The sequence below is a fragment of the Dasypus novemcinctus genome, chromosome 2 (assembly GCF_030445035.2).
Source record: "Dasypus novemcinctus isolate mDasNov1 chromosome 2, mDasNov1.1.hap2, whole genome shotgun sequence".
Classification (NCBI taxonomy): domain Eukaryota; kingdom Metazoa; phylum Chordata; class Mammalia; order Cingulata; family Dasypodidae; genus Dasypus; species Dasypus novemcinctus.
This window is the reverse complement of record NC_080674.1, coordinates 6,318,780-6,343,599: the sequence shown is the minus strand read 5'-3', so window position 1 is coordinate 6,343,599 and position 24,820 is coordinate 6,318,780. Positions and strand designations below refer to the sequence as shown.

The following is a 24,820-nucleotide window of genomic DNA, read 5'->3' as shown; positions in this document are numbered from 1 at the left end:
GATAAAGTCCTTGCACAGTTCACTAACGGGAAAACTTTAGGTTCACTTGAAAACCTGGTACACGTCTTGTCAGCACCCAAGGAGAATTATGCACCGTTACATTTTTTTCCCTCAGCTGCATCCCTAACGGACCTCTGTGTGTGAAATTTTACTGAGACAGAATTTTAAAATCTACCCATGCTACTGGGATTGTTCTAAGCATCTAGCTGCATACTCTTTCCTCCTCCTATGTGTCTTCCTATTCTCCATCGCTATTTGAGCCATCTTATGCCTATGTCCTTGCTGTGAGGAGCTGTGGCATTTTACTCCATGTTGGAAGGAGGAATTATGTAAATAAGGACCTACAGCAACTGAATGTACTTGGCTGCCCAAACAGCCCGAGCATTTGGGTAACAAAGACGCTGTCTTGATAATGCTCCTCAAACTCCAAGGACATTCTGCCCTTGTCTTTTTATTAAGATGCTCTAGGCTTTCTACTTTATGATAGCAAAAAAGAAAAAACACAAAAAGAATCAAGGTCAGCCGTATTCAGTTGCTGTTCTCAGTTGTGCTATCGCTGCGTTGGGCTACGGAGTCATCATGCAAACCCACTCAAGGTCACTGTCCTTCCCTGTGTGGCTTGCTGCCCTGCCGCTCCCTGACAGCTGCTGCCGAGAGCATCTCTGGGCAATGCAGACAAGGCTCCCTTGGGCTGGGGGTGCCCAGCTTCCCGGGGCCCCAGGGTCCTCCGGGGCCTGGCGAGGGACGTACCATGGTGCTGATCTTGCCGTTCTCAGTGGTCATGCTGTCCCTGTGATGCAGGTGGGCAAAGGGCTTGGCGGCGCCCCAGGACTCCAGGTACCGCGTCATGCGCACGGAGGCTCTCATCTTGGCCCCGTCCAGGGTGTGGCGGGGTCGGAAGAGGTGCTGGGGACTCCGGCGTTCTCCCTTGGGGCAGGAAATACAGTGTCATCGAGCGAGCATGGCAGAGGCACCTCTGCGCCTCCCACTCTTAGACCCTTTCTCATCCCCAAGCCCCCCGCGTCCCTAGAGTTTTACATGGTCACACTGATGCTTTAAAACCACTCAGTTCATTCTCTACAGCTTCCTGCCTCATTTCTGCAGTATCTTTTGGGGAGAAGCAAGCCGTGTGAGCAGAGGGCTTTAGGCAAATAGCAAGACTGAAGTGGCAATGAAAACTTTGGAAAAACAATAGCCATTTTAATGGGCATTTTATAAATTAAAGTTGTGAACAGGGTAAGCTGATTGGTTGGAACTTTTTCTGGGATGTATTTTCTGAAGCGATGGCTGGAGGGGATTTGAGGCTGTTTCTCTAATGCTGAAGGGACTTCAAGGAACCTGTGCTTTTGAGTCCTTGGCCTGCAGGCAGTGCTCTGTATAGACATTTTTCAGTCCCTCCCTGCCCCCCAGGCTGATTTTCCATTGTCACACCTGTCTCTTCAGATCAATTGTCAAGTCATTTGGAAGTTTGTCTCCAACAGTGAAACTCAAGCTCTCAGGAGCGCTACCCTGAGTAACAGTCCACAGATTGATCTCGGTGTTCTCATATTGGTTGTGACCATTGACAGGTCTTTCTTGCTCTTTGCACCACTCATCAGCTGTGTGATCTTTGGGAAGTTTCTTAAGCCCTCTGAATTTCAGATTCTTAATCTGTGTATACTGATAATATCCCCTTGGCAGGAATTTGGAAAGTCAAAAGAGAGTGCCTCCTTCCCCATGGCGTGAGCCGTCAGGGGTTGCCCCTTCCCGGTTCGTGTTGGTGGGATACTTAGGGTTAGAGGGCCAGCGTCTCCTAGGTGATGAAGCTGGATCCATCTGCACACACATCCAAATGGATATGTGACACTGCTTTGTCTTTTAACAAGTTCTTCTTATATTCTTATATTTCTTATATTTTCATCCTATTTCATCTCATTAGATTTTTACCTTCTTTTTTTTTTTTAAAGATTTATTTTATTTATTTATTTCTCTCCCCTTCCCCCTCCCACCCCAGTTGTCTGTTCTCTGTGTCTATTTGCTGCGTCTTCTTTGTCTGCTTCTGTTGTTGTCAGCGGCATGGGAATCTGTGTTTCTTTTTGTTGCATCATCTTGCTGAGTCAGCTCTCCATGTGGGCAGCGCCATTCCTGGGCAGGCTGCACTTTCTTTCACGCTGGGCGGCTCTCCTCATGGGGCACACTCCTTGAGCGTGGGGCTCCCCTACACGGGGACCCCCTGCGTGGCATGGCACTCCTTGCGTGCATCAGCACTGCACGTGGGCCAGTTCCACACGGGCCAAGGAGGCCCGGTGTTTGAACCGCTGACCTCCCATGTGGTAGGTGGATGCCCTAACCACTGGGCCAAGTCCGCCGCCCTAGATTTTTGCCTTCTGAGGACCTAGATGGAATTTACCTCTTCTCTTTATTTAATTTCCTGACCACTGGCGTTCCAGGCTATGCCTGCTGTGAGGTTTGCAGAAGTAGCTCCAACTAACATGCACAACGACCGGCCCAGCAACTCACTGTGATGCCATCGTCACACAGACAAGTGGCTCAGGTCAACTGCTTCTTTAATAAATATTTGAATTCGTGATGACAAACATTTCTTCCACAAATGAACTTCCAGTTGCATTTAAAATACCTTGAGAGGTAATAACTAGCAGAAAATCAAGGTTCTTTTTTTAAAAACACCCATCAATAAAATTTGCTCCTCTCCCTTTTAACTCTTAAAAGCAATACACTAACACTTGGCATCAATACTGACCTTGGGGTTGATGACAAAATAGGTTTTCACCAGGTGCTGTTTTAAATATGGGTCTCTGACATCACCATCTCCTTCCTCCACTTTGTAAGCTCCGTTCAAGTGCTCCAAGGTGACTGAAGAGATGTGAACACGTCTGAAATGCCATTTAATAGCACAATCAAGATACAGATTTAAGGATAAATAGGAACTAAGATTTTCTGTTTGTTTGTGATTTCAGAAATAACCTATTTTACCCTGAATAAAAGAAACATTGTGATATGTTCTTGAGTGCAATTAAAGCTTATATTCTATTGACCATGACTTGGGAAGATGCTTTTAGAGGTTAGGAGCTACTAATATTTGGACTTTCTTCACACTCATAGGAATTTGCATGACATGAGCAAATAAAATTCAATTGCATGGAATTGCTGAGTGTGAAAACATGCCAAAGGTATTTGAACAAGTGTTTTGAGCTGGAAAAGTATGGATTTTCTTTCTTAACATTTGCTCTTATGTTCCTCCAAATCTGAGCATTTGCATCAAAATTCTCTTGTTTGAAAAAATCCCCATTTCACCATAGATGGAAGATACAATCTGCTCCCTTTAATAATATTGGTTTCAGAGGTCACCAGTAACAGAGGAATCCTATTTCTGGACTGCATGATGAGATATCTTTAATTCATAGTTCTGTATCAATAAATTTGAAAATAAGTAAAAGTCTATAATGAGCATTTGAGGTCCACTGCCTTTGACCCTTGGTCATGGGGGTGGTGGAGTCAGGGATTGAGTGTTCATGTTTGATTCATCTAAGGGACCACTGGGTGTGAGTAGCTTGCTAGTAATGGGAAGTGATGAAGTGATGAAGATTGGGCAGTCAGTGGTCAGCCTGCCATCTTGCTGCTGGGGTGAAGAGAGGAACCCAATGCCCTGCCTTACCCTGGGATGCCTCCAGCTTCCATGTGGTTGGCCAAGGTGACATCATGTGACCACACATCATACTGCCACTTCTGCAGACCGATGACGCCACAGAGGACATTCCCAGAATGCACTCCCACACGCATGTTGATATCAACTCCAGTCGCATCCCTCACCTTCCTAAGGAAAAAGAAGATGCATTCACCATCCAGGTAGCACTTCTTTAACTCGTGATCAAGTTTCCCGGCTTATTTCTACGTTAAGATTTCTCAGACTGGGAAACGGACTTGGCCCAGTGGTTAGGGCGTCCGTCTACCACCTGGGAGGTCCGCGGTTCAAACCCTGGGCCTCCTTGACCCATGTGGAACTGGCCCATGCGCAGTGCTGATGCGCGCAAGGAGTGCCGTGCCAAACAGGGGTGTCCCCCGCATAGGGGAGCCCCACACGCAAGGAGTGCACCCATAAGGAGAGCTGCCCAGCACAAAAGAAAGTGCAGCCTGCCCAGGAATGGCGCCACCCACACTTCCCATGCCGCTGATGACAACAGAAGCGGACAAAGAAACAAGACGCAGCAAATAGACACAGAGAAGAGACAACAGGGGGAGGGGGGGGAGTTAAATAAAATAAATAAATCTTAAAAAAAAATAAAAGATTTCTCAGACTGTCAAAACACTTCCGTGAATTTCTTCTGCAGCACAAGATTACTGCTACGAGGCAAGAGAAAGGGCTCTTCTTTCCTCTTGCTTCCAGATAAAAGCAGACACTCTCAGGCTGTGGCCAATAAAGCCAGAGGGGCCCAGGAACCAAGACAAGGCAGTGTCTCAGCTGTCATCTCTAGGTTTTCACCCAATGTGCATCAAGACCTTCTCCCGGCTCGCACCTGCTCTGTGCTCCCAGGCTAGAACTGTTGGACCTTGACCTGCCATGAGCCTCCACACCAGAAAAGGTTTTGGTATTGGGAGCCATTTGTAATTCTGGTGTTTAGCACAATATCAATTCCCAACAGGTGTTTCTGCTGATAAAAGAACACTCTGGCACATTTGTGAGATTAGCCTGGATAGGGATTTAAAGAAAATTACCATGAGGTTTAAGCTTTTCAGTTATGCTCATTCTTGAATGAAGAAGGAAAAATTACTCTTTGGTTTAATAATGCATAGGTATCATTAAAAAGAAACTAATTAAAAATATCTTTAAAATAAATTTAGGACCATACCCCTGCCTCATCAAACAGAGCCCAATGAAGTCCTCCCTCCCTCCCTCCTCTCACCTCCTTCCTACCTTCCCCCCTCCATCTCTCTCTCTCTCTCAATCTTCCCTAATTTTTTGAAAATGGCATCAACCTCTTTGACCTCATGTGACTCATCCAAACCCTCTGAGTGCTCTCCAGTCAAGCAGCGGGAGCCCCAGGCCACCTCCTGCCCTCTGCCCTGCACCACCAGTGAGTGCGGGGACTGTGCCAGCTCCACCTGCTCCTCCGATGGGCCTTTGCTCAAGATGCCACTCCTCCTGCTCCCCGCCCCCTCCCTGCCGCCCACCCCCCAGCCTCCCCATCCGTCCAGGCACGTGGACGCCACCCAGTCAGCTTCCCTCGGGGGCTCAGCAATGGCCTCACCCTGGACGCTTGCTGGGCTCCCCCTGTCTAGGCAGATGTAGGTGCCTCCCAGCCCCCAGTCACCCTGAGAGCGGGTACCACGCCTGTGGGTGCTCCTCTGCTCTGAGCATCAGCCCCATGAGGACACAGGCCACGTCCGACGTATGTGTACACCCAGCAAAGGGTTCCCTGCCTGGGGCAGGGTCTACACCCCACACAAGTCTACTAATTGATGGGGTCACTTTTGGAGGATTACTGTGCTTCTGCTGTTGGGAGAGATTATCTTTATCACAGAACTTGTGATTGTTCTTAATCTGTTAAGGAGAATAGTTGCAACCACACAGCATCTCTGTTCACACAAATAGAATCAGTAAAGAGCCGAGAGGGAAAGGTAAAAGGAGGGCAACACACTCTTGGCCTGGCCGTTTGGACAGAATTGACTGAGGAAGAAATTCTCTCTTTACAACAATCATCGTGTTTTGTTTTTTTTTTTAGAAAAATGAATTGATCAGGGGTTCAAATGACCTGTTTGGCCACAGGATACAATCTGAATGAGCTATAGAGAAATGCTGAAATCATTGCTTAAAGCCTGAAACATTAGTAGATAAATTTGTAGTTTAGAGAAATCTTCATCACTTGTAAAATTAGGCTCATGACTATAACTTCCTTAAATGAAAATATTTTCAAGTTCATGCCAGCAAAATAATCTCTCCAAGCATTGGGAATATTCCAATATTGCTTCACATGGAGCTGAAAAGCTTCTGTAGAGGGGGCCTTAGCTAGCAGGGAATGGGATGCCAAATACGGGTGGAAAATCAAACATGGAAGGGGAAAAAAAGCAGGCAAACTTGTTCTTTGACTCACTTCCCGGTTCCTATGAAAAACCTGAGATACCCTGAAAAAATCCAAGTGACAGGTTTCCTCTTTCTCCTCGGCAGGCTAAAAAATTCCAATTCCTACTCATCCCCACTTTACGATCCCATAAATAGGACAGCAGATTCTTGTCTTGTATATAAAAGAGAATGGATCAAGAATCCTGGAACTTGTCCTTTCTGTCACTGTGATGGGTAACTGATGTGTCAACTTGATCAGACTGTGGTGACCGGGCGTTTGGTCAAATACTGGCCTGGAAGTTGCCGTGAAGGCTTCACAGATGGGATTAGCAGCTACCGTAAGGTGATCTTAAGTAAAGCAGGTGACCCTTGGTAAAATGGGTGGGCCTTAGCCAATTAGCTGGAAGACCTGAAAACAAGAACCAAGGGTTCCAAAAAGAAATTTTAACTCAAGACTTCAACATCAACTTCCAGCCTGCTGACCTGCCCCTGCAAAATTCAGACTTACCAGCCCCCACAATTGTGTAAGTGAATTCCTTAAAAATACATGTTCTGTTTAGTTTTGTTCTTTTCCTGATTCTCTGGAGAATTCTGACTGATATACTGCTCTTTATTGGGGGATGTAATATAACAACATGTATTTATTGATTGCCTTATCAGCCATACTAGAGCTGAACAGGTGCCATATAATAGAGGTGAAATGGGAGTCTTTTGATCAATGAGTGACAGATCATAGGGCCTCACAGCCATTGCCTGATTTAAAACTTAAGCTTAGAATAGAAGTAGCTTAAGTAGTTGAGTGCCTGCTTCTCATATATGAGGTCCTGGGGTTGATACTCAGTACCTGCTAAAAATAAATAAATAGGTAAGTAAATAAAGTAAGCAAGTAAGTGAGTACGTAAAGCTGAGTAATAAGAATTCTGGAAACTTTTCTCAAATCTGGTGACAGTACAAAGATTCTAGAAATGTTAAGATATTACTGGTAAAATGCCAGTGGACAAAATGTGAGAATTCTTTGCTCTAAAAGCTCTTCAACTCCTTGGAATAATATAAACATAAGGGAACTTGAAAACAATTAGTTGATTCAAAAGGAGAAATTAAACTTCAGTAAAAGGTCAATTAATTAATCCAATATGTTATTGATGTACACACTTTTGCCTTTCATAAAATCTTCCCCACATGCATTTAAAAAGAAAATCAAGAAAGATGCCTTCCCCATTTTTTTTTACCCCACTTTGAAACCAGCACCAAGGTGGGTGCTGGGGAAGATTATGAATTTGAGAACAGTTGTTAATTCCATAGACCAAAATCACCTACATGTAGACCTTCAGTGTGGATACTTCATTACCTTTTAAATAAAGTAAAATGTATTTTTATGTATCAGCGAAGACAAATTATTTAATTATAGGAAGAAGCAAGTAGAACATGGTGATTTCTCACACAATGTATTTTATTATATGGAAATTGTGTCCGCACTGACCTCTCCCCATTGGGGCTCATCTTCAAAGTCACTTTATGTCCCTCCCACCCCCTGTGCTGAGTTTTCCCACACACCCTGCAGTGATGGTCACTGCTCCTGAGGTAGTAGAGCTGGCACACCAGGTCCCTCAGACTCATCTGGGAAATCCTGGGGCAGTGGGCTGGGACTGGGGGGCTTTCGTAGCTCTTCTGGGCAACACTGGAACCCCCTTTAAGCCTGGGAGTCACTCTCAGCCCGAGGCCAGCACACGGAGGGCCAACCCCAGGGACAACTTGACTGGCTGCTTCCTCCTTAAAGCTCTATGGGGTCTAATCCTGAGATAAGGAAATGGAACATGGATCACTTGATTCCAACCCAGCTCAGACCAAAAATGGAAACAGAGGACGGGGTGCAACCAAGGAATTGAAGAGACAATAAAAAAATCCAATCAACTAAAATCCCTAAATCATGCAATCAGCTCAATCATTTATAAGATTATTCCGGCTTCTAAGAAAGGCATCACTAAAGAAGGAGACACCATGGCAAATTAACTTTTTACCTTATATTTTTACCCTGTACTTGTCAATGGTTATGATAACATTATAGTTTTTTTTTTTTGCAAGAGGGGGATCTCGTTTTTAATCAAAATTGACACAGATATGTTTGAGAAAGTAGGTGAGACAGGCAACCCCAGGATAGCTGCTTTTATTCATTGATTTGTATACATGAAAGAATCCGAATGGCATTTGGCAAATATGATGATCCTTGGACAAAATGATTAGAGAAGGGCTATCTTTTATAAAAGCCATGAGGGGGTCTTCCCTGAGTCCCTGGGAAGGGGGTAGAATGAGGAGTGGGGAGAGAAAATTCACTCCAGTTCTTCATGAGACGCTCAGCTTCTGAATGGGCTGGCATGGAAGGAGAACATTATTCTACGTCAGCCAATTTCTAGACTTACATAGACGGTGTAGCAGTTTGGCATTATTGATGAATTCTAAAAAAGAAATTGAATTATGTTTGTGAACGGGTCTTTTCCACTGGGCATATTAGATTATAATGGATTTGGGGGTTTCACTTTTACTTAATTAAATAATGATTAATCCTACCATAGAGAAGGGAGGTGGGAGTTTTGAGTTGCAGCCCAGGAAGTAAGCACACAGAGAAGCAGGAATGTTAGATGCGGCAGAGGCCTGGGAAGAGAGACGAGCCGTTTGCCTGATAGTTCAGAGCTGACCTTGTGGAGAGAACAGAACAGCTGAGACCGGAGAGAAAAAGGCCCTGGGACAGAGACAAGACTTACCCCAGCCTACTGCTGAGATTGGAAGAAGCTGGGACCGTGGAGCCTAAAGAAGAGGAAGCCTGAACCCTGGCAGCCATAGGCAGCCATCTTGCTCCAGCATGTGGCAAGAGATTTTGGTGAGAGAAGGAACTTATGCTTTATGGCCTGGTAACTGTCATCTTCTAAAATCAATACCTTTTATAAAAGCCAACAGATTTCTGGTATTTTGCATCAACCTTCCTTTGGCTGACTAATACAGAAGGAAACAACATATACAATGCAAGAAACATATAGATAAAACTGGAAACTAAATTCACAGAGCCGAGCAGTTTTAACTAGACAAAGAGATTTTGGATAGGATTTTCAAATTAATTTCAGTTTGATGCTGAAAATTATCTCATCTCCTTTAACAGATGTACAGCCATGTTATCTGCCAGGCATCAATAGAGATGATAAGAAAGCAGGTATCTTCCCTTTAAGACCAAAGGAGACACTCAAATAAAAAGTTATCACCTTTAAAACCAACCAAATGGTCCCCCCATAGGGTCCTACCTCAGTTTTGCTGTCATCTGAAGGTAGTAATAATAATAACATAAAACACAAAGCTCTTCTTCTGGCCTAAGTCAATGACACACCAACAAATGGGTCTCTCTGCATTTATATTCATATGAACAATAATATACTTAGTGCCAGTAGCCAGGAATATGGAACAGTGCAGGTGAGAATTACAGTTTAGAATTGAGATATGGTTCAAGATAACTTAATGAACATTACACTTACTTTATGGCTTCACACATGTCCAAGCCCATTTTCACACAGTTCTTGGCATGGTTAGGAAGAGATATGGGGAGTCCAGACACACAGTAGTAGCAGTCTCCTAAAATTTTTATTCTCATACATTCATTCTCCTGGAAGAAGAAATCATAGAGTTTCAGTCCCATTAAGCACTTGTGCAATGATTTAGGTGTACCAAGTCTCATCAAACGCTAGATCTACTGACCCTCTATGGGCCTTAGAGCTGGTAGGGACAGAGAAATGAGAATGAGTTGGGTTTCCTGCCATTCTCCAATTGGATGAGCTACCCTCACCCGTAAAACATTTGCTGAAGCCAGAAAAATAAATGAAAGTGGAAGAAAGGGAATGCAGACAAGATGCTCTAAAATGATTTACACCTAATAGGAGCAGAGGAGTTTAATGGAAAGATCTTTCTCTAAACATTGATGCTGAGAACAAACACAGAAAACCAGAGAAGAATTTTTTGGGGTGGGAAATGGCCAGCAGAACTCATTTTGAATTGAAATTCTATGTCTTCCCTTACAATGTTCATGGTTTTTCTTCATTTATTTTAAAGCTGAGGCAGATTCTTACCTGCAGGCATGTAGCTTCTTAGAACCATCTCCAAAATCTAATAAACAGCCTTTCAACATTGCCAAGTGATTAAACTTCATGCTGATCTTAGGTTAACGCATTTTATTATAACCCTTCATTACTTTTCTTCTCTGGGTCGTACTTAAAATATTTAGGCTTATAGTATTCATGTATGTCAATCAGTTTCTAACCTTTTCAACCAACTTATGGAGTATTCACGAAAAGTAATGAAAAATCAAAGATATGCAAAACAAAATTTTCCCTCTAATAACAACAAAAGTTTATGTATGGACTGAATTAATCTGAAAAACTAAAATGAATATATGTCTTCTTATTCTTAAGCATGGGATAGGTTTGCTGAAGCTTTTGTGCCTTTTTCTCCCTGTCTGACAGGGAGCCCACAATTTACAATATAGTTCATGCTTATTAATGGAACTATATATGATGCACTTAGTAATACCTAATAACAATATTATAAGTAATAAAAAGGCAAAGGAACAATTGCTTATTAGTATGCGCCCCCCATATTTGCTAAATGGATATATTGAGTCTAGAACACATCAGGGTTTATTTATAACATCAAATCAATGGACAATGATTTTAATGATTTTATTTTCTTTATATCGTGTTCACTCAATGGACTGGGCCATCTGTGTGCTTATAATGTTCTCCTTCCCCATTTTATTTAACTCGTAGCTGTGAACTGATGTCTGAAGCACGCTGGCTCCTTTGACTGCCCATGGCTGGACCAGGTTGCCCTAGGCCAGACTCAGCTGATGCCTGACCTTCCTATACAGTGATGAAGAAGAGTGTACCAGCAAGTAGTCAAGGAAAGACCCAGATGAAGAACAGTGGCAGGAGGCGGGGAAACTTTGCCCCGTCCTGGTTATGATGAAAAGGAAGATATTTGTCCCTCAAACTCCCATGGCCTGTAGGGTTTGGGCAGAGGGGGATTTGCTGCCATGAGGCCTTCTTGAAATCTTCACTGTGATCATCTGTAGACCCAAAATTCAACGATAATTGCCCTACAGGGTGAGAGAAAGAAAGAGTGTGTGTGTGTGCGTGTGTGAGAGTGTGGAAGGGGTGGATGTGGCTGGAGGCTGCTAAGGACTCTTTCACACCCTGGAGTCCAGGCAGATTCTGGGAGGCAGCACTGCTGACGTTAAAGTCCATGCAGACATGGGGTCACCGACACTGTCAACCCTGTTGAACAGACTGGGTGTTTCTTCCTCGCGACCCAGGAGTCCAACAAAAATGACCTTTGATTACTTCAAACTTTCATGATGTAATTTAAATGTCAACTTTCCTTTTTCTGTAGATGTGCACCCATAAAACTCAACCCCTGGCTATGGCTTGGTAAAGGAAGGAAGTAGAGCTGTGCTCATAGTGATGTTTTAATTAGCAAGTTGGAAAGCCTAAGGTGCTGCTTGGGGAACCTGACAAAGAATGATTGTGGAAACATATACAAGCTAGACTTCATCCCCGGAGGCTTGGCCAGAACATCCCGTATTCTTGAGAAGTGAACAAAATCTCAGGATGACCTAAATTCATGACCACCTCTTCCTTACATAAATAGCCAATTTTAGATTAATGAAGTATTTTAGGTTGGAACAGTCCATAAAAAGGAGTAAGCCAACTGGACATCTTTTATGAGAAGTGAAGGATTGGTGAGGAAGAGAAATTTTTTCTCGTCAGTATTCCCACCAGAATCCATAGAAGCCCCAGTAAGTAAAGGCCAGTGTGGTTTTCAATGACTTGTCTTCTTTCCCTGGGCTGAAATTTCCCATAAACGAATGGCAAACACGGACCTCAGTACTTTTGGTCAAATGTCACAGGGTCAAGGAACAAAAACGAGGCCATAGCAAGTCACAGGTTTAGATAGAAGCAGTCCATATTTGTCTGAGCTTTCTAGGGCTACTGTGATGAAGGCCTTCAGACTGCGTGACTCCAATGACAGGAATTTACTGTCTCCCAGTTCTGGGGGTGTGGGGAGGATGATGCTTGCTCCCTTCCTCCTGGCTGCTGGCAGTGGCCCGTCCTCCTCGTTGCTCTGTAGCTTGAAGCTGCAGCACTTCTTCCTCTGCCTCGTGTCACAGGGCCTTTGCCCTGAGTCTGTCTGGGCTCCTACTTGCCTTCTTCTAAGGCTACCATTCATCCTGGATTAGTGCCCACTAACAGCTTCATTTTAACTAGTCACATCTTCAAGACCCTATTTTTACATGAGGTCACGCCAGGAGATGGGGCATTAAGACTTGGACATGGCTTTTTGGGGGACCCACAGGAATCCGATTTCAAGGGTTCTTCCAAAGCACTGCATAACAGTATGAACACGTGGTGGTTGTAGCTCAGTGCCAGGAAAGCATTTACCAGCTCCTTCCCATGCAAATGCCTGAAAGAGAAACTCCACACAGCATAGTGCAGAGAGAGGCGCACATTGAATTTCCTCATCATGAGTGTATGCTGAATTAATATGTAAGTACAAGTGTTAAAAATAGATGAAGACATGAGATTATTGTATCACATGGCATTTCTCACACCTAACACAGGTTTGTGACTTTTCAGGATTCAACAGCATATAAACCCAAGAATTTTGTAGCATTCTTAAAGGATGCTGTCATGAAAAATAAAAATTTGATAAGAAAATGGGGCAAAAGTAAGTCAAGATTTTGTATACCCTCAAGGTAGAAGGCAACACGTGATGCTCACCTTTGCAATTTGATCAAACTTTCCGAAGAGTTCGTTCAGCATGTGGACGAGTTCTCCTGGGGAGCAGTCACTGGCCAGGCGGGTGAAGCCCACAATGTCAGCGTACAAGATGCTGTGAGAAGAAAGGGGAATTGGCAGTGCTTGCAAGGTTATCGTCATTAAGAAATGGTGATCATTTTTCCTTTAAAAAAGTATGCTTCTTCACATTTTATCTTTATATTTTCATAAGAAAAATATGCCACATGCCATTTCCCTGGATAGAGGATGTATAACATTCTGATAAACTTGCCCGCAATTTTACTTTTTTTGATGTTAAGCCATGTGGCTTTCTCCATTCCTAAGCCATTCTTGTTGACCCCTTCCTTCCCCTCAGTCTTGTCCCTGCCCCTCCTTTTCTGGATTGTGTGTTTCCCCTCCTCGTGTTTCATTACACTGCCACAATCTAAATGATCAACTGAACATATCTTTCTATGTGCCTTGTTACATGAATTTATGATGTAAGAATTCTGAAAACAGGAAAGAACAAAACAATGAAAGGCCTTAAAATGGGCCTTTTCCTTGAACAAAGACTCCTTAACTAGTGCTTCCTTCCTGCCAGCACAGAGCAGACATGGTGCATCTTCCTAAAGTTCAGCATTTAGTTGGAGTGAGGAATGAAAGAAATAAGGACAACAACCAATGTCCAATTACAAATGACAGTAAGTGCAAGAGAGGAAAACGACCAAGTGGCATGAGAGGCAAGAGCAGGGGTGGTTTAGACTGTGCAGGCCAAGGAGTCCTCCAAGGAAATGACAGGGCAGTGAGCCCACATGGGTGGAGAAGCATGGGGACAGAGAAGGGAAACCGAGCGCCCAGGTGTGCACTGCAAGGTTTCCCACACAGGTTTGCAGTTTGGGTAAGGCCATATAAAGAAACCTGAAAGTCCTACTGGCAGTTTGGGGTTCAGACAGGCTGGTTGCAGAGGTCTAAAGTTGGGTTAGAGGTCACTCTGTAGCAGGGAGACTGAAAAAGGAAGAAGGCAATGGAGATGTTATGTACAATGGATTATGGCAGAGGAAGCACAGTGTGCTATGGGGTGGCCCAAGAATGGAAATTCACCCAGAATTGATCAGATCTCTCTGGCTGCAGAAACCTGGAGGCAGTAGGTTCCCTTAGAACAGTATCCCAGTAATACAAGAGAGCCTGTGGGGAGGTCTCAAATGTGGGGAAACTGAGATATTGAGATATTGAGGTGTGAGAATTAACCAGCCATCTTCAGTAATTCAATGTTGGGGGGAAAAGGGGTATAGGGGAGGGAAGCATTGAGGGTGAAGATCCAGTTTTTGGCTAAGCTATGGGATTCAGAAACCTGGGTTTGTACAGGCCTAAAAGAGCTTGTTGTAGAAGGTAACTAGTTCAACTTAGGTTTCATTGAGTTTGATGATGAGTCTGAGGACCACCCAACAGGAGATGCTCACTGGGTGGATGAGTGTGGAAAACCTTGTTTGTGTTTTAGGCCTTCTCATCATAAGGATGGAAACTAAAGTCCTCATGGAGTGAGCTGAGGAGACCAGAAGAGAGAATTCCAAGGGCTATAAGAGACCCCAAGAAGAAAGGGAAGGGAATACAATGCAATGGGGAACAGAAGATGAAGAACTCTTCAAGCTGGAGGGAAAGGTCAACAGGATCCTGTGTATCTGAGAGGTCATTGGAACATGGAAGGGAAGTTGGTGATGAATTTAGCAACAACGGTTTCGGTGGAATGGTGGGGGTTAAACTCTAAGGACTGTGATTTGAGGAAGGAGAGAAGTTAAGAAAGAAGCCAGAAAATGTGGAAAAAGTCTTTCTAGAATCTGGGCTATGGAAGGGAGAAGGATGTGACCTGGGATTTAGGAAAGTATCTTTATTTTTAAAACTAGCCTGGGTGTGTGAGTGTATTGGCACTAGCTGGAAGGACTGAGTGGAAGACAATTGAAATTTAGGAGGCAATGGGTAGCTGCTGCCATTACACTGATATTATTATTGTTGTTATGATTATTATGATTATCATCATCATCATCAGATAGTAAACTACAGTAAAAGTTATTAAAAGAATAAATTTTTGTTAAGCAAAGAGTCAAAGCAGAACCAAAAACTAGCAACTGATATTTTGGTACTGTCTACAAGCAAAGTAATTCTCACTAAAGAAAAAAAAAATTCCTCGGGTATTGACTGAATTTCTGCATTATCCATAGAGAGACTGCTTCTTTGTTCACACTTGCCCTGTTCCAGGATGAAAATGCCATATATTTTCATATTTCTTAAAAAAATTATTGGTATCCCATGCCATGTAAGTATTGAAGTTTCTTTAGGGAAATATTTAATATATTTGATGAATTTAATTTAATTCAATAATAAAAACATATTCTAGCAATTTGTGAAGGAAATGAAGGCAGTTGAAGTTGTTTACACCAACCTTTGCCTTGGAGTGTGGTAGCCAATTTCCGAGATGGCCCCAATGATCCTCACTACCTGGTTTTCACCCCCATACGGTCCCCTTCTTTCTGCATAGGGCTGACCTGTTTAACCAGTAGGACATGGCAGAAATTATCAGAGTGACTTTCAAGGCTAGGTCATAAAAGGAGTCATGGCTTCCACCTGGCTCTCTCTTGAACTCCCTGCTCTGGAGGAAGTTAGCTATATTCTTCAGCCCAAAGGGGTGCTAATGTAAAGTACCAGAGAAATGTTGGTTTTTATAAAGTGTATTTATTTGGGGTGGAAGCTTACAGTTACAAGGCCCTAAAGAGTCCAATTCAACTTCCTTATCAAATTCTGTTGCCACTTGTTGAAGCAAGATGGTGGGTGACATCTGTGAGGGTTCAGCCTTCCTCTTTCTCTTCAAGCTCCATGGGTCCTGCTTCTTCTGATCTCATCTGTAGGCTGGCATAAGGCTTGTCTTTCTTTCCAGGGTTCATATCTTTCTGGCTCAGTTGCTCTGGTCTTTTCGCAAGGTCAGCTGTAAACTATGTCAGGCAAATGGTTCATCTCTTCCTGGGGCCTCTGCTCTATCTATGGAGCTGTCTCTCTTCCTCTGGGTTTTTTTTTGTGTATCCACTTCTGTGTTCTTGATTGAGTGTCTGTTTATATAGCCCAACCCTGCACACTCTAATGACTCGGTCAAATCAAAGATCCAATCTTGATTTAATAAACTAAAAGTGAAACCTCTGAATTCAATACAATCAAAGGGGTATCATGCCCAGAGGAAGAGACAAGTTCACAACCATAATCAATATCTCTTTTTGGAATTCATAAATAATATCAAACTGGAACACTCCATCCTCTGAATTCCAAAAAAGACATTACAATATTCAAAAAACCTTAAATCCTTTCAGTCAGAAATGCTAAGTACAAAATCACATCACTGTTTTATAAATACAGGTTTTTTTGGGGGTAAAGTCCTCTCTGGCTGTAGACCTGTGAGCCATACAAAACAATTTGTCTACTTTCAATATACAAGGGACAGACAAAGGATATATATTTGCATTAACATAAGGAGAATTTTGGAGGGAAGCATGTGTCACCGGTCCCCTACAGCTTTGAAAACCTGCAGGGCATTCTTCATTAGATTTCAAAGCCTGAGAGCCATTCTCAAGATGATGGTTTCTTCTCTCATGGGGACTCACCCTTTTCACAGGTTTGCCCAACAGCCATTTTCTTGGTTCCACCCTCATCAAGCATCTGGGTGGCAACCAAGCTCCAGAACTTACCCTCCAAGAACTCTGGGAGTGATGGTCATAATTTACCCAATCTCTGTGGTAGAATCTCAACCCCCTTAGTACAGTGAGGTGGAGACAACATTCTTCCTAATCTCTGGTGTACAGGCTCAACTTTCTCAGAGCAAAGAGTTGACAACTTGGCCTTCCCTAATCCATAGGGGACAGATCACCCCTCTCAAACTTATGGGGTGTCAACCTTATTCTCCCAACCCTTGGTGAATATGCTCCACACTCTCTACAGCCTGGGGTGACAAAACTCTCCCTGAACAGCAGGCAGGAACACCTACCTTCTTCAAATGCTAGAGCAAACTCACCTTCTGTACACATGGGTGGGATCTGTCTCTTGGTCCAAGGAGATATCTTAATTCCAGACCTCATGGTTTACTTCTTATAGCCATTTTCCCTTCCATACCACCCCTCCATATCCTTTTTAGTCCAGGATGACAGTGGTTTTGTTCACACAACTCTTGCACAAAGCTTGTTGGTTTAGCACGCAGGAAGCAGGGGTCCAAGCCATCAGACAGTAAGACTTTCCACAAGTCCTTCTTGGAAAGCTGCATTTTCAATCCTGTCTTACAAATTCCAAATCTAGGTAATTCCTCAAATGGGACACTATCATCTGTGCACTTGATTTTCAGAAGCTTGAAATTTCTGGAATTGGTTTCTGGTTTGGTTGTGCTCAATGATTCAGTTATTAGCTTATCTCTCCCATCTAGCATTTTGCCACAAGCTACAAGGAGAAGCCAAGCTGCATTCTCCAAGCTTACTTTGGAAAGCTCTTCAGCTAAATGTCCAAGCTCATAATTTTCAAATTTTGCCATCCATATAACATTGGGAGGCAATCTTGCTAAGTTCTATGCAATTTTAAAACATGGATCACCTTTCTTCCAGGTTCCAATAATAGTTTCATCATTTACTTCTTCTTCTTTTTTTAAAAAAAAGATTTATTTATTTATTTAATTCCCCTCCCCTCCCCCGGTTGTCTGTTCTCTGTGTCTATTTGCTGCATCTTGTTTCTTTTGTCCACTTCTGTTGTTGTCAGCGGCACAGGAAGTGTGGGCGGCTCCATTCCTGGGCAGGCTGCACTTTCTTTTGTGCTGGGCGGCTCTCCTTACGGGTGCACTCCTTGCACGTGGGGCTCCCCTACACAGGGGACACCCCTGCGTGGCAGGGCACCCCTTGCGCGCATCAGCACTGTGCATGGGCCAGCTCCACACGGGTCAGGGAGGCCCGGGGTTTGAACTGCGGACCTCCCATGTGGTAGACAGAAGCCCTTACCACTGGGCCAAGTCCGTTTCCCTCATCATTTACTTCTAAGGCCTCATCAAAAGTCTCTTTAAGATCCATATTCCTACTAACAGTTTCTTCAAAGCAATCTAGGCCTTTTCTATCAAGTATCACACTAGTCCTCCAAAAAAAAGTACCCCTTGTCCATTTTTAAAACCATGCCAGCATTTTGGTAATTGCAAAAGCACCACCCCACTTCTTGGTACCAAATTCTATATTCATCAGCCAGAAGGGGTGCTGCTGCAAAGTACCAGAAATTGTTTAGATTTTATAAAAAGTATTTATTTGGGGTGGAAGCTTACAGTTACAAGGTTCTAAGAGTCCAACTCAAAGTTACTTCCTCACCAAAATCTCTTTCTACATAGTGAAACAAGATGGCAGATGATATCTGTGAGGGTTCAGCCTTCTTCTTTCTCTTAAAGTTCCATGGGTCCAGCTTCTTCTGATCTCAGCTGTAGGCTGGTATAAGTCTCTTCTCTTTCCAGGACTCAATTCTTTCTGGCTCAGCCGCTCTGTTTTTTACACAAGGTCAGCTGTAAACTATCAGGTGAATTGGTCTTCTCTCTTCACAGGGCCTCTGCTGTGTCTATGGAGCTGTCGCTCTTTCCCTGTGTTCTTCTGAGTATCTACGTCCATGTTTTTGATTGAGTGTCCATTTATATAGCCCACCAAGGGAGTGGAGACCCAACCCTTCACGCCCTAATGACCTGGTCAAAACAAAGCCCCAATCTTGATTTAATAAAGTAAAAGTGAAACCTCTGAATTCAATACAATCAAGGGTTATCATGCCCAGAGGAACAGACCAGTTCACAACCATAATCAATATCTCTTTTTGGAATTCATAAAAAACACCAAATTGCCACAGCTACCATGTTGTGACACATGTTGAGGACACTGTTGAGGACACTGAAGCAGCCTCTGGAGAGGCCCAGAGATTAGGAGCCAAGGCTTCCAGCCAACAGCTGGCATGAATCTGCCAACTATGTGAGGAGCCACCATGGAAGCAAATCATTCAGCAGCCCCAGCCCACATCAGGCCTGAAGCCTCCTGAGGAACTTAGAGACAGAACCACTGGCCAAGCTGCTGCCAAATTCCTGGTTCACAGATAGTGTGAGATCATGTGGCTTGTTGTTTTAAACCACTAAATTTTGGAGTGATATGTTATCCAGAAATTAATAACACAGCAAACAAAAGGACTGCTCACCATTGGTCTGAGGTTGGTCACGTGTTCAGTCATTTCTAGAGATCTATTTGTACCTGGATTGTATCACAACTGCTTAAAGATATTCTGTGACCCAACTTAGAGCTGTGTTTATCTTTAATGTTTCAAGTACCCAATAAGTGTCTCAAATTTTATTTCTGAGATTAGAGGACACTGCTGAATTTCAGACAGTAAGGCTGGGAAGAGCAATTACTAGTATAATACAACTTGTCACATACTGTGAATGTTCTTTCTTTAATTCTGTAGGTGGCATGCTAAAACCTAAAGGCAGACCAATGTTTTAAATTATTTTATTCCTTAACACGTGAATTTTCTTTAAACATGTTTAGATTTTTTTTTGTTATTAAAAAATGGCAAGGCTATTTCTTTCTACTTTTTCCTCTTATTCTTCATTTATTCAATGATACTTCCTTAACTATGCCCACTTGATATGCAATTGTTTTTCTGCTATCTCATTCCAGATATGCATTTTTTATTGTCTGTCAACCTCTGTGTGTACTTGGGCTGTGCATATTGTTAGCTCTCTAGAATTTTTTCTAAAATCTGGAGGCAAAATGAGATTTTTCCTAACAGTGAATTTAAATTAGTTAGCTTGTTTCTATTAATGAATTTCAACAATCTTTCATCTGAGGGAACCAGAGAAAGAGGCAGCACTCTACAGTGAAAAGAACCTGGACTTGGGGTCAAACAGGTCCAGACTCCAGTTCTAGTAGGTGGTCAACAACTTCTAGTAGTTATTGAACTGCTGAATTGGGGAGTGGGTAAGAAGGTACCCTTTCTGAGAGCCAACTTAGTAACATCAAAACATAATGAATGAGGCCAAATACATATTCAAGTTACTTAACAAGATAATGCAACTTGGATAGAAATCACCACCACATTATAATCAAATGGATGGAAGAAACAATCCCAAGAGAAGTGGTACCAGGAGTGGCTAAGGCATGGAAATCAGTGATGGACAAGAGTCATGTGTCTCGCTCTGTGCAAGGCCAGGAGACAAGGGGTATGGGAGCATCTGTCAGATTGAAGAGAGGGCCTCATAGCTCCTCTCCAGATCAGAGGAGATGTGAGCTCCACACTGTCCTCCTTCCCAAGCTGACGATTCATTAGATTTCCAGGTACTGTGATTCCAGAGAACAGCTTCCTGGGAAGTAGACGCACCAGTCTTGGAAAAGCACTAACTTCCTCTGTAACTTAATTAATGGTCATGTCTATCCTCTGCCATGTTGGTCACCAGTTAGCAACAGCCATATCCCAGAAACCCATCATTACTGATGGACAGCAGAATGTCCAGCTTCTCTGAGATGTGCTGGCACCACAGAGGCCCCTGCAAAGTCCATCTTGGATCACTCCTTGGGTCCAGGGGGCCCACTGATCTCCCTTCTAATCCTACTGCAATACTCAATGCCCTGGATGCCAGAGAGGCCATGAAAGCTGACTATGGAGTTCCCAGAACAAGGGCTCCACCGTCCACTTGTCTCTGTCTGGTGATTGATTGTCATCCCTGGAAAGTAGGATTCCAAATGGACCACTCACTCCAATAGAGTACAGAGGATCCTATTTCCTGTCTTACCATGGAGGCACTGAGTGGCAGGGTGGGTGGAGGGCCCACTGCTCTATGCACAAAGGTGACCTTATGATGGCGGGAGACGTGGGCACCCAGCTAGCAATGTTGCCCACCGGCACACGGACTCCCCGGCTCAGCCTACCTCACGTTGGTGTGTCGCTTGACGTACAGATTGTGGAAGTTGTTTGTGTTTTCCATTTGGCCGGCTTTGGGGCCCTGCAGCCTCTGGATGATCTCAGCTTTCATTTCCATGGCTATGTGCGCTGGCAGCAAGGAGAGCAGAAGACGTTCCTAAGACCAAGGTATGGAAGAAACAAGAAGAGGCTTCAAATCACAAAAATAACAGCAAAGGAGTACTTGAAATCATCACTGCACTCGGTGGGGCCAATTCAGGGACTATTTCAACAAGTTAAAATACAGATTCTAGAAATACGTATTTAAAAAGAACAGATTTTTTGAGATAAGAGTGTGTTATTCTATTATTTATTTATGGAACTCTAAGTAGAAGTTCTTCAGCATGGAGAATAAAGGAAGCAACATTATTTCCTCAAGGATATTATTTATCTCTTTTGATTTGAAAGCAATGAAGCAGAGAGAATATTAAAATGATAGAAACCAGCGGTCAGTCTAAGATAGAAAACACTCATTCTCTCTTGCTTATTCATTTGATAAAGTGCATGTTTTATTGCATTTTAGCAAGTCAACCAGTATTCTACACATCCCAAATTCGTAGAATATTATCAAATATTTTATTTCCCCTATGATGGACACTCAATCCACGTTAGTGATTCTAAATTATTATAAAAATGGAATTAGAAATATTAGTTTGTGAAAATGTCACTTACAAGAGACCACAGATGGAACAAAAAACGTGTATTTTTCATATTTTGGTCTCTAAATTTGGTAAATCCAGTACTACATTTATTTTTATATAAATTTATTTTCCTTTGAGTGCTAGTGTTTCATTCTTTCGAAGGAAAACACAGAGTATAGTTTTTTTTGAATACTGTATCCTTTTATTTTATTTTTATTTTTTTTAATATTACATTAAAAAAATATGAGGTCCCCATATACCCCCCACCCCCTCGCCCCACTCCTCCCCTCATTGACCATGAGGTGCAGCGGTGCTCAGAGATGTATTCACCAAATGCAATGAATGTCTCATGACGATGGAGGAGATTGTTGTTACACAGAGCATGTTTTGAGGAAAACTATCACAGAAGGACTATCACTGAAAGTGTATATTCATCCTCGAGTATTTTAATCTTTGGTAGAAAACACTATGTTCTTCAGGTACTATGAAGTATAGTAGCTTTGGTGTGGAGGAACTAATATTTATTGAATGAAAAATTCTCTCTCTCCCCCCAATTTTCTTCTTCTCTCTCCTTTGTTTTGTGAACAATGCGGTGAAAGCGGAGGGGGAGAGAAGCTAGGCTTTGCCTGGACCCCGAACACATCCCGCTGTGAAAGCAGAAGGAGGGCGGGAGTGCAACTCTGTGGGGAGAGGGCGCCACCCAGCCCCACCCCTGGGCTGCTCGAGGGAGGACAAGAAAGGTCAGCAGGCGACTGAGCCTGTCCCTGGGGGTGGACGTCCGAGCATGGCAGGGGTGCTTTGCGTTTAAGTGGCGTAACTGAGTGTTGTCATTTATTCGTTCACTCATTCATCCACCATTCAGCAGACATGCACCAGGGCCAGGATGCTGACATCAGATACTTCCTAAATATAAGAAGAGAGAAATACAGAAAAGAAAAGATAAAAAATATATACCAAAAAAAAAAGATCCACCATGAAAACCCTAATGAGAAGCAAGCTGGGATAGCTACGCCAATATCAGAAAAAACAACTTTATTTTTAGTGAGGAAGGGGTCAGTTTACATAGATATTTCAATCTTTGGGGAAAGGAAGGCAAGTCCATATGTTTTTAGAATTTTGTTTTTCTTTTTAGGGAAATAACCACCAGATTTTGTCGAGTAGTTGGAGATCTATGCTCTAAGGCAGTTCCTTTCCCCTCAAAGAGACTGTGTGAAAGGAAGCGAAGAGGAACTTTGTTTGCTGTTGTTTTCTCAGCCCCTGAAGGAGGCCTGAAAAGCAGCGTTTCCTCAGTAAGTACTTGCTGCAGGACTAAATGAGCGAATGGCCTGTTCAGCATTTCGTCTCAGGCACGTTGAAAAAGGCTTTAATTTCAAAGCTGCTGTTCATTGTTAGCACCTGGGCAGACCATATTGTTGTAAAAGTCGAGAGAGATTCAATTATTTGTGTATAGCAAGGTCAGGATCTCACTCAAAATGTGCCCCAAACAAGCTTTTTGAGTTCCTTTTATACAGAGAGGAAGGGCCAAATGGTCCTTTGTTTCAGTGCTCAGTAGGCTTGAATCAGCATATATCTTCCACATCCTAGGTAGGCTTTTAGCACGGACTTCACACATTCTAGATAAGCTTTTAGCACATTTGGTTTGCATTTTCCCTGAATAGTTAAAGTTTATAGAGTTTGCATTGCTAAACTGTTTCTCCAGGACTGGAGTTGTTGTCATGGTTACCAAGGGCAGAGCTGCAGCGCTCACTGTCCCACATGCACAGCTCAGGGCACATGCAGCTCAGGTTATCTATGAAGAGATGAACAGCTCCCCCAACCATAGCCTGCATCAGTATGCTTAAAAATGTTATTGACCTTCTTAGCCCTAAATACCAGTAAAGTCTGGTAAAGTCTGATATGGTGATGTTTGCCCAAAAGAGAGTTTAATTGTTATGCAAGATAATAGGTTTGTGTTCCTCTCTAGACCATCCAGCAGGGGTGGGGGCTAAGGGAATGGAGAGGAGGAGGAGAGGTCCAGGGCGGCGGTGGCGGGATCGCAGAGAGATGCTGCTGGCCGCAGAGAGATGCTGCTGGCCGTGGAGAGACCCTGCTGGCCGCGGAGAGACCCTGCTTCCCATCAGCAGGCAGAGCTGAAGGGGACAGGACATCCAGAGGCTCCAAGCTGGCGAATGGCTGGTGCGCGTGACAACCGTTTGAAATTACTTTTTAAATTAATTCCTATTTTGACCGTAGTTCTCTTCAAATCCACAAATTTCACTTACGATCTAATAATACAGCAGCATCACAAGAGCTTGAAGTTGAGGAGGTGAGTTCAAATTCTGGATTTAAGCAAAGCGTTGAAGGAGCAGGAACAGTGGCCAAACCGTGTGAGAAGAGCTAGGGTCAAGGGAAGCAAACCCAGGGGCCTAAACTGCTGCTCAGAACTGAACTTCCCACCAGTTCATGGGACAGGAAATCAAGTAAGTTTTTGCATGTTAAAGAAACAGGTGACCCCAGAAAAGTAGAAGTCAGCTTACCAATAAGCTACTAATGACAAAAAAAAAAAATATATATCTTCATATTTTATAACTAAAAATAGTCGCCTGTAGTTTATTATGCACTAATTGAGTGTTTGATGCATTTGATTGAAGGCCCGGTGTCTCCACAAGCCTGTTTCCTCTCTGAGCTCATGAGCCACCTGAAGAGACAGTGGGATTTATGCTTTAAATAAACGGCACTTTAATTACTGGCTTGCATCATCTTGATATTCAGAATTGCTCCATCCTTTACTCATCTTTCATTACCCATCACAAAAATTCATAAATTTGAGACTTATCCTCAATTCCTAAATGTTTTGATCTCAGGGATTAATCCGATGGGTAGATGTTTTGGAAGTTTGAAAGGAATAAAACTCATAATCTACATAAGGAAATATTTAGCAGACCAACTTTATCCCTTGAAGTTCAGGGATTTAGTTCTGCTAATACTGCACTGGCTCAATCTCATTTCCTGGATACTCATCACACACAGGGCAAGGCACTGCTGGAATGGTCACTGCTCCTTCTGTTAACCTGTCAACGCATGGGATGACTGGGTGTGAGGTCAAATCATCACTAAGGAGTCCTAACATCCAAAATCTGCTTAGACAAATAGAGTAACACTAGTGAGCAAGACGAGAGAGTTCCATCGACCGACCATCAGACACGAACAAAGGCCCACTGCTGCCTGGCAACCACCTGTGATGGTTCGGCTCATGTGTCCACTTGGCCAGGTCATGGTGCCAGTAGTTTGGTCAAGCAAACACTGGCCTAATTGTTACTGTGAGGACATTTCATGGACTTAAACCA

General features: G+C 43.2%; 1 protein-coding gene across 2 annotated transcripts in view; it reads right to left on the bottom strand.

Moving 5' to 3' along the window:
- The window catches only part of ADCY2 (adenylate cyclase 2), a 455,060-nt gene that overhangs the window by 134,509 nt on the left and 295,731 nt on the right, over positions 1-24,820 (bottom strand). For both annotated transcript variants that reach the window (XM_071207382.1, XM_058306528.1), the window contains exons 5-10: positions 20,823-20,971; positions 12,871-12,982; positions 9,577-9,704; positions 3,656-3,814; positions 2,741-2,873; positions 751-927 (exon numbers count right to left, since the gene is read on the bottom strand). In XM_071207382.1, the coding sequence (XP_071063483.1) occupies positions 751-927; positions 2,741-2,873; positions 3,656-3,814; positions 9,577-9,704; positions 12,871-12,982; positions 20,823-20,971 (858 nt within the window). The remainder of the gene's footprint in view (positions 1-750; positions 928-2,740; positions 2,874-3,655; positions 3,815-9,576; positions 9,705-12,870; positions 12,983-20,822; positions 20,972-24,820) is intronic.